General features: G+C 41.6%; 1 protein-coding gene across 1 annotated transcript; it reads left to right on the plus strand.

Annotated features, from left to right (window-relative positions):
• The first annotated feature begins 3,758 nt into the window (after positions 1 to 3,758).
• Positions 3,759 to 5,408, plus strand: LOC135154184 (uncharacterized protein K02A2.6-like). Its single transcript, XM_064099493.1, has one exon. It carries the CDS (start codon positions 3,759 to 3,761, stop codon positions 5,406 to 5,408), a length of 1,650 nt encoding a protein of 549 aa, XP_063955563.1.
• The last annotated feature ends 5,688 nt before the right edge of the window (positions 5,409 to 11,096 follow it).

Raw genomic sequence — 11,096 nt, forward strand, 5'->3', positions numbered from 1 at the left:
GCAACAGAGCCCAAGCCGAGGACCCAGCCGATACCTCTTTTGCCAGTTTCAGCCCAGACGGTGTTGCAGTCATTAGTCAAGTCCAGCCAAGCAAGTTTTGAGTCTGCAAGCCAGGACAAAGTTGTCGTGCCAAGAAGACTCAATACAAATTCAAGCCAAGCTGCATATGTAATGAATGAAACAGAAACAAAACATCAAAGACTTTAAGACTTTTTGATGGACTTATTATGAATAATAATAAACACAGCATTTATTTATTATGAACTGAAGCTTAATCTAAGACTAAAGGTAAGATTAAGACAAATTAGTCCAGGTCCAAAAATACATTATATAGTTGTAATTGCAACGTGTTGGACTAAAGAATTAGTCGAAACATAGATCTGGTCTAATGTAACAAAGTACCGTACATGCCCTGGTGAGTTGTTACACTGGTCCAATTAGGTATTAATTAGATTTAGGTCATTAAAATAGCAATTATAGATCTAGGTCTAGAACCAAGCCCAAGACTGAATTGAGGTCTGAGGTTTATACAGTAAATAACAATAAACTTAAGCTGAGTTTATGCCGTAGTCATATAGCAAGTTGGTCCAGTCAACTGGTCTAAGACTATGCAAGTAGGACCAGGCCTATGAAATTTAGGACCAACAAGAAGTTCCAGGTCTAATCTTATAAGCAGGTCTAAAGTAGGACCGAGTCTCTGAGTTATAGGACCAAACAAGGTCCAGGTCTATGAAAACGGGACCAGGTCTAATCAGTTGTAGGACTAACTTAGGCCCAAAGTGTTGATCGATAATAGTCTAAGACTTCGCAATTAGGACCAGGACCTAGTGCCTATATTTGCTATTACATTGACTAACTGCAGCCCCACGACACAAGAGGGTAGTCCCACATATACCAGTTGTGTGTAGTGTTATAGTATTGTCAATCGTTGGACTATCTATGTCGTTCTAGCTCATTTGTTTCAAGTATACATTAATGCTTTGTAGGCATTATGTACTAAGAAAATAACCTTTGCTTACGCGCAATTGCAAGATCAAAATCATATTTTATGATCAATAAGTCTTGATATACTTAGTGTTACAGCTACCTATTGTGTAGTCACAATCAAGTTAACAGCTGGATTTTGTACAACATATGAAACAAAATTATGGCAAGCCAACATATAGGTAGTGTGCCCAAACTGAGCGATGGGTACAATTTTGACGAATGGCTTGAACTCCTAGAAGCATGGTTTGATGCTAACAATATACAGGAAGATGGGAAAAGAAGGGCGATATTTCTGACCAATCTTGGTAGCAAGAGCTATCACATTCTCAGAGCTCTCTTGCAGCCGAGTAAACCAATAGATCAAACATACACAGTATGCAAAAACACGCTTAAGTCACACTTCGTACCAAAGCCAACCGAAATTGTTCAGCGCTATAGGTTTTACACTTGTGTGCAAAAGCAAGATGAGTCCATACCGCAATTTGTGGCAAATTTGCGCCAATTAAGCGAAGGCTGTAATTTCAAAGAATTAGATAACATGATTAGGGACCGCTTAGTAGTGGGTTGCCGGGATATCGCAATTCAACGCAAGCTGTTAAGTGAGTCATCCCTAACCTTACAACATGCACTTCAGACCGCCACAGCTATGGAGGTAGCAGACAGAGATGTTGAAAAGCTCAAGGTATTGAGTAAAGGGACCGAGTCACCTACAGTTCAGAAGATGCAGGGCAGAAGCCAGCGTATACCATTTGTGTCCTCATCGCGTAAAAATACACATCAAAGACAGAAGCAGGACGTGCAGCAAAAGCCAAGCCAAAAGAAACAGGAAAAACCTGCCTCAAGATGTTGGAGATGTGGTTCAGGTGATCATGTCCAGTCAGCATGTAGATTTAAGGGTGAGAAATGCTATCAGTGTTCTCAAGTGGGTCACACCCGCAGCCAGTGTGAGAAGATCAAGCAATACAGATCTAGAAAGAAATTTGCAAACCACTTGAATGGTGAGGAAGGTGCAGAATTGACAGAAAACATGCCTGGTGGAGAACTCAGACACCTTAAGGGTGGAATGGTAAATAAGATGGCAAAGTACAGTGAACCGTTCCAGACTAGCCTAAGCCTAAATGGGATCCAAGTTAACTTAGAAATAGACACAGGAAGCCCCTGGACGATGATGTCGCAGCAGGATTTCCATAAACTGGGACATCGAGCTGATGTGAAGCAAACAAATGTTTCCTTGAAAACGTACACAGAGTCATCAGTACCAATCATTGGTGAGGCAATGGTAGAAGTCAAGTTTGATGCCAGCCAACCACCAAAGAAGTTGACACTTCTTGTAGTTGAGAAAGGTGTTGCGTTACTGGGCCGAGACTGGATGCAAGCCGCACCAGAAGGAATCTACAGATTCCTACAGAATCGCCTCAACCTTCAAACACATGTTTCCAACAATCCAGAAACCGTGCATAAGATACAAGCTACCTTACAAGACATGTTAGTGAAGCACAAGCAAGTGTTTGACTGTTCAAAAGTTGGTAAACTTGAAGGCTACCAGGCAAAGGTGCATCCTCAAGATGATGGAGATAAAGCCAGGTTCTACAAAGCTGCACCAGTCCCATATGCAATGCGTCAGAAAATTGACGAAGCCATCGATGAGCTACAGGACCAAGGCGTGATTGAGCCGGTGAAGTTTGCTGATTACGCATGTCCTATCGTAGTGGTGAAGAAACCAAATGGCAAAGTCCGCATCTGTGGCAACTATAAGTTGACAGCAAATAAAGTTCTAAGGGTGGAACGGTACCCAATTCCTTCGCTCCAGGATATGCTCCAGGACTTAGGTGGAGGTCAACAGTTCAGCAAGCTTGACCTTTCACATGCATACCACCAGATAGAACTTGATAAACAAGCAAGGAAGTACACCACAGTAAATACACACAGAGGACTTTTTCAGTACACTAGGTTACCCTTTGGTATCGCCACAGCCCCTGCGCTCTTCAAAGAGCAATGGAGTCACTCTTAGCTGACATACCAATGTGTCGCCCGTACCTAGATGATATTATAGTTAGCGGGAAGACAGATGAAGAACACATTGCCAACTTGCAAGCTGTACTGCATTGCCTAGAGAGTAATGGACTTCGACTGAAAAGGGAAAAGTGTGAGTTCATGATGGACTCGGTGGAGTTCCTTGGCCACAAGCTGGATCAACATGGAGTTAGCCCACTCCCAGACAAGATAGAAGCCATAAAGAAGACTCCAAGACCACAGAACCAGAGTCAGCTGCAGGCATACCTAGGACTTCTGGGCTACTATCGGAAGTTTATACCAAATTTGACCAAAGAGATCGCCCCACTAATAACACTGTTGAGTATGCTTCAGTGCCAAAGAAGCGGGGAGACCGGAACAAAGCAGATCCAAACCTGAAGTGGGGAGGAGACCAAGAAAGAGCCTTCCAGAAGTCAAAGGAACTGGTTCAGAGTGACACAGTGTTGACACACTATGACCCCAGTAAGCCTTTGTTGTTGCAATGTGATGCAAGCCCCTATGGTCTAGGTGTAGTCCTCAGCCATGTAGGAACAGACGGTCTAGAGCAGCCCATTTCATTTGCATCACGCACGCTCACTAGAAGTGAAGCAAATTACGCCCAATATGAAAAAGAAGGACTCTCTGTCATTTTCGGTTTAAAGAAATTTCACAAGTACCTGTACGGAAGACGATTTACAATCGTCACAGACCACAAGCCGCTGTTAGGCATATTCGGTGACACCAAACCTGCAAGCCCCATGGCCTCTGCACAGTTAGCCAGGTGGCACATGATCCTTTCAGCCTACGACTATGACATCATACACAAGGAAGGCAAACAGCACCAGAATGCAGACGCCCTTTCACGCCTACCCTTGGCAGTTGATCAAACAGTGTGGTCGCATCAGAGTCTTGCAGAGCTGGATGAACAGCCTCCAGTTCAAATCAACATGCTGGATATTGACACAAGGCCAGTTGAAGCCGATGAAGTCAGAAGAATCACCAAAAGGGATCCTGTTCTCGCAAGAGTAACAGCCTATGTGATGAATGGATGGCCAAACCCCAAGAACGTTCCACCAGAGCTCAAAGCCTTTGCGCAGAAGAAGGAGGAACTCTCGATTGAGGATGACATCATATTATGGGGGCATAGAGTGGTCATTCCAGACAACAAGCAGATGAGACAAAGGATCCTTGATGAACTTCATGGGACTCATCCAGGCATAGTCAAGATGAAAGCACTTGCACGATCCTTTGTATGGTGGCCAGGCATCGACAAAATGTTGGAAGAGAAGGTGAAGACCTGTACAACTTGTCAGGAGCACCAGCGAAGCCCATCACCTGCCCCTATCCACCCATGGGAGTTCCCAGAACGTCCCTGGAGTAGGATCCACATCGATTACGCCTACATCGATAACCAGAACGTGCTGATTGTTGTTGACGCATACACCAAGTGGATTGAAGCTATTAGAGTAGCACACGCCACTGCAGCTGCTACAGTCACTGCCATGCGACGCCTTTTTGCAACGTATGGTATTCCAGAAACAGTCGTAAGTGACAACGGCACCCAGTTTGTCTCTGAAGACTTTTCGAACTTCCTGTTCAACAACAATGTAGAACATGTGCAAACAGCCCCAAAACACCCTTCCAGCAATGGCCTTGCGGAAAGGGCTGTGCAAACCTTGAAAAGTGGAGTGAAGAAAACCAGTGGAACATCATTGGAGATGCGCATCCAAGTATTCCTGATGACCTATCGGATAACTCCACAAGGAACTACCATGAAAACACCAAGTGAACTAATGTTCAAAAGGAGGATCAGAAGTAGAATGGATCATGTCCGTCCGAACCTGCACAAGTCGGTTCAGAAGCAGCAATCTGCAATGAAACAGGCGGCAGACAAGCGCTCAAAGATGAGACAGTTCAAGTTGAATGATACTGTTCTGGTGAAGAACTTTGCAGCCGGACCAACTTGGCTCAGAGGAATAGTAACCGAAACACTCAATGAAGTCATGTACGTGATAGAGTTACAGGATGGTAGAGAGGTACGCCGCCATGTGGATCACATTAGACTTTACACTCTATCGCATGGAAATGATCATGACAAGGAAGAAATGCCTGATCAGAACACCAATCTACAACCAGAGATTCTGATTCAACAGACGCAGTATCCAAGCCAGACAACAGAAAATCCCAATATGGCACCTAGTACTAGCGAATCCTTAATTTCAAACACTGAACAGAGTATCGCTGATACTACAGCCATGTCACAGCAGGTCCAAACAGAGTCACTAAGTGATTCTGATGGAGCTGTCATGCCAAACATGCCAAATTCTAAAGTCATGTCAGAAAGACGAATGTCCAACCGGAAGTCAAAGACACCCTCAAAGTTAAGAGATTTCATTGTATATCATTAAAGCTATACACGATAGCAGCTAAAAAAATAAAAAATAAAAATAAAAGCTGTTAACATGATTGTAAATAGTTGTTGGATATACAGTTAGGTGAAACACTTATAGCCACGTTAGAAGGCTTCTAGTTGGTATTGTTACTAATTTGTAAAGAAAAGGAAAGAGGTATGTTATAAATTGGTAATCATGATTGTAAATAGTTGTTGGATATACAGTTAGGTGAAACACTTATAGCCACGTTAGAAGGCTTCTAGTTGGTATTGTTACTAATTTGTAAAGAAAAGGAAAGAGGTATGTTATAAATTGGTAATTCAATTTGATAGTTGAATGATTTAACAAAAAAAAAAATAGAGGGTGGAGAGAAGAATGAAGTTCTATAGGTAGAGAAAAAGTGTTACCTTTAAATTTGATATGGAGGAAAATAATGACAATCACAAGTGTTGTAATCTTGAAAGTTTGTTTATTGGAGAAATATGAAAAGCACATAACTCGCATTGTATATAGTAAACTAATCTGAGATTTAGATTTTAGCCGTTATATGAGTCGTGAAAATTGTATTTGGAGTCATTCACGAGACATTATTCATTGATGCAAACACATTAATGCAAACTTATTGATAAGGTTTAGTATATGATACAGTCTTAAGGATTACATTATTATTATATCCTGATTCATGTGATAAGAGTCACACAGTTTATGCTAGTTAACAATTAAGAGATAACCCAATGAAGTAAAATGCCACCTGTAGCTATTTCTTTATAAAGTGAGATTTAGGATGAAGTATATTCAAAGAGGATAGTTTGAAATAGCCATGTATGTTTAATTGATTATGGTTAATTGTTGACTAAGCAAAGTATTATGGCGAAGTTTAGCCTAGCATGCCTAGTTTAGTATTACTGTTATCTGGTTACAAGTTATACAGTGTTACTTGTTGTATTTAGTGTTATACATGGGTAGTGAATGTATTACATTAGCCAGTTGAAATGAAGCAGGATATGCTCCCAATTAAAAGGGGAGGAATGTGATGTATGAACTGAAGACTAACGACGCAAGCTTCATGTGCAGCCTTGTACGCATGCGCGACAGAGAGCAAGATGGCGTAACATTAAATGGCGGTTGACACTACTCTACATCGCTGTGCTATTATCTCGTTATTATGTATCCCTTTAAGAACCACAACACAAGAACATAACAGGATATGTAGTGTCTGAAAACAGGACACACTAAATGTAATGGAAATGCTGATAAGCAGTAATTTGCAGTTTACCAGCCCTGCTGAATCAACGAAACTCGAATGTTGATGCGGCTTCATTCATTTTTGCTAAGCTTGGATGACGTCATCATGTACGAACTAGCGCTCGTTCGAGCACTATGACACCGAACGTCAAAACCCTCAAATACGAGTCACGAGAAGGCTCGTCACAGATTACTTCGCGCATGCGCAGCGCTCCCAAAATTCCTTAATCTCGTATGTCCACATGGCTCGTCACAGAAAACGAAAGGTCTCCATTTTCCATTCATATGAAATCAGAGCCCAAAGTTGGGCACAAACTAGCTTCAAATTGATGGGAAAAAATATCAAACACAATTTTCTCTGTTTTGTCATCTAAAATGTTATTATATGGTGATATTATGATCTTAAAAAGAGTTTCTGCATGACTGCATGTTGACAATGTTCGAGAATCAATCCTGACGTGATTTTTTTTAGACAAGTGCACTCAAGTCGTTCGTCATGTGATGTCCGTCATTTAAAATTGAAACGAAATACAAACGTTACACATCAAGTTTTAAATTCATATTAATGATTTTCATGTGCAAATTATTGTTAAATATTACGATTAATTAATGTTCTATGGTCATGATATTAATATTGTTCATGATAGCAATGTTTATTTTACGTTGATCGCATCAATTTTCCGGCTATTTTCTGGTTTGATTAAAGCACATTACTGCGCATGCGCTGCACGATTGATGACTTCCATTCATGAATTCATCATGCATAAATTATCACGGCACGAGCAGACGAGTAAGACTCGATCTATGATCGAAATAAACTTCAAATTGATGGTGAATAGGCATCATAATTACACAATCTGTTTCATTTTCGGGGGAATACAAATCAAGTAAGTAGTAGTCAAGTTGGACATTACTGTTTATTTTTATGATTGATTGTGTGAACCAAACGAATCGGCCGGCTGACATATTTTTTTTCTTTTTTCGATGCACCGATTTTGCAAAATCTGCACCGTCGCTCGATGACATCGATTGAACACTGATTTTAAAATCGATTCGACTCAGGCTTAGTGTCGATCATACTTTGTGTCTCAGAGAAATTATTGCGCATGCCCGCCATGTCAAGCGGACGGCACATATAACTTTCTTTGATCTCACAGATGCATTTGGGTCCGTTAGCCACGAAATGACCCGACACACACTCGAGAGAAACGGAATCCCGCCCTCTATAGTCGACTACGTAAATAATCTTTATAGTTGACTCTTGGGTTATGTACAAGGGCCCAGTTGGAGATCGGCTAAGTTCCGCTTTGCAAGAGGAACTTTCCAGGGTGACCCTTTCTCTCCAATAATATTCATCTTGTTTTTCAACCCGATAATAGAATGTCTTAAGCAATATGAGAATATGCATGGTTATTCACTCAATGGCCAAAAATACATCACCTTGCCATATGCAGACGATTTTATTTTAATAACAACAGACAAAAGAAGACATCAAAAACTTTTTAACGAAATTGTCGACATTACGGAAAGTATGAATTTTCAGCTTAAAATCAGCAAATGTAAATCTATGTCTATCTCGGGTGGAAAAATCAAAGGAAGTGAATTTCATAATCAATGGAGAGGTTCTGACAAATGTCAAAGATTCACCAGAAAAGTTTCTAGGCTCGTATATTACTTTTAAGGGTACATCCCAAGAGGCGTATGAGCTCATTCACAACAAGTTGGAAAAAATGCTAGATAATGTGCAGTCTACTCTTGTGAGACCAGATTTCAAGCTCAAAATCTACGAGAGATACATTGTCTTCTGTAAAATTTCTCCTAACAGTGCACGATCTTACCAAAACACAACTGTACAAACTAGATTCCCTTAATGCTAGCTACTTGAAAAAGTGGCTAGAATTTCCCTCACGTGGTGCAACATCTGCAATTATCCATAGCCCAACTGGACTGGATATTCCACAGTTATCTGATGTAAATTTTGAATGTCACTGTATGAGCATTGGAGACCTTTCGTTTTCTGTGACGAGCCATGTGGACGTACGAGATTAAGGAATTTTGGGAGCACTGCGCATGCGCGGAGTAATCTGTGACGAGCCTTCTCGTTCACTGCCCAAATCTGTGACTCGTATTTGAGGGTTTTGACGTTCGGTGTCATAGTGCTCGAACGAGCGCTAGTTCGTACATGATGAGATCATCCAAGCTTAGCAAAAATGAATGAAGCCGCATCAACATTCGAGTTTCGTTGATTCAGCAGGGCTGGTAAACTGCAAATTACTGCTTGTTACCAGCATTTCCATTACATTTAGTGTGTCCTGTTTTCAGACACTATATATCCGATAGGTAACTGATGTTCTATTTCCAAACAACTGTGTTTTTTTTCGGCTTTTTGCGCAAGAGTGCAAATGTTGCACTGACAGTCGCCCCACTTGTTCGTAGCGTGATGCTACGCCTGATTCTCCGGCCGAGCATCGGCCCACGGCCCGCTCGCTATCACGGTGGTATATGCTGTGGCCTGGTACGGGTACGTCGACTTAAATCGAAACTGTTTTCATCAATGTACGAACGTGATACTGAACGAGCGGTGTCACCACTTCCGGTGAACTAGGACTACGTTGCAGTCGCAGACAATCGAAAGCTCCTTATTGCACATGGTCTTACAAGAGCAGACACTAGGGTACAGGCCGCTGTCGAACAAAAACTTGATCGCTAGTTAACTTACACCAACAAATCCTATGGAAATGTAGATGCGGCTGTTATTGTTGAGAATGTCAATGCAAGATAGTAATTGGAAAACGCTGAGAAAGGGTACGTGTCAAATCTAACGTTAAAGAGGAGAGAGACAGAAATGGGCTAGTAAAATTAAAGCACTAGTAGTACAAGGTCAATACTTGAATTTACTAAATGAACAAGATGCTGATATATCCTGGAAAAGTATCATTTACAATCTTCCAAGAAGGGTATTAATAGTACGGGAGCCAGCATAGCTGAAAAGGTAGACAATTTTCATGTTAATGACGTGATTCTCCATATCACAAAATGCAATGAATGGGGCGTCTGCTATGTCCTAAGTGGTGGGTGTGGCCGTAGGGGCCCTTAAAAGAGGCCCCAAAATTGAGATAGATCAGCTGGAAAGGTAACCACCTGAAACCAACAAGAAAATGTTTGGCATAGTTCACTTGTACATGAATGACACTTAACTGACAATTTAAGTAGTGGTGCACCCTCTCCCCCGGCAGACGCCCCCGATTTGGGGCGCCCAAATTGGGCTAGATCAGCTGGAATTAAATTCTTACTTTTCTTATCTTTTTCTTTTTGTTCTTAGTTGTCTGTGTGCTAGTGATATGCGGGTGGGTCAGGTGGCGGAGCCCTCGTTACCTCTTTATATTAAGCCATTTTAAACCTTATAGAATAAATCCCAGGTATACCATTTACACAACACATTACTTCAACGCAGTTGCGTAATAAACCTAATATTTTGAGGTGGCACATATAGCAATGTGGGAAATTGTTGCCAGCGAGAAAAGCGAGCAAGAAAAAAAAATGGCCAAGTGAAATGAAATTCTAATTATGTGATAGTTTTTGTCTCGCCTGCGTAGCGGAGCGAGACATAGGTATCACTATTTCCGGTGTCGGTGTCGTCGTCGTCGTCAACAATTGTGTTGTACACCCAATAACTTTCTATAGCTTCGAGGTGGGATCACCAAATTCATACCAGAGGTCCATCTCCTGAAGGCACAGGTCAAGTTCGAATATGAGTCGAATTTGAATAAGGTCAAAGGTCAATGAACTTTCCATGACTGGCACTGTGCTGTGTTGTACACATAATAACTTTGTACACCCAATAACTTTCTATAGCTTCGAGGTGGGATCACCAAATTCATACCAGAGGTCCATCTCCTGAAGGCACATGTCAAGTTCGAATATGAGTCGAATTTGAATAAGGTCAAAGGTCAATGAACTTTCCATGACTGGCACTGTGCTGTGTTGTATACATAAAAAACTTTTTATATCTTCGAGGTAGGATTGCCAAATTCAAACAAGAGGTCCATCTCTTGAAGGTCAAGTTCGAATGTGAGTTGAATTTGATTAAGGTCAAATGTCAATGAACTTTCCATGACTGGCACTGCTGTGTTGTACGCGATAGCTCAGTCGGTAGAGCGGGGGACTCGTATTCCGGTGACCCGGGTTCGATTCCCACTTGGTGCGCTAGTGCCCTTTGGTAAGGCATTAATCCTCAGTACCAGGTCCTTCGGAGGGGACCTTAAGCCGTCGGTCCTCTGGTTGCTTGCTTACAAGCATTCATGCTTTCTTAGCAATCAGGTAAAAAAAATCACTACCAATCAATCAATCACTTTCTATAGCTTCGAGGTGGGATCGCCAAACTCATAACAGAGGTCCATCTAAGTCATATAGCATACATGTAGTTTTGACATGCAGTCTCTTCATGACTGCAATATG

This window comes from Lytechinus pictus, chromosome 5 (genome assembly GCF_037042905.1).
Source record: "Lytechinus pictus isolate F3 Inbred chromosome 5, Lp3.0, whole genome shotgun sequence".
Taxonomy (NCBI): Eukaryota; Metazoa; Echinodermata; class Echinoidea; order Temnopleuroida; family Toxopneustidae; genus Lytechinus; species Lytechinus pictus.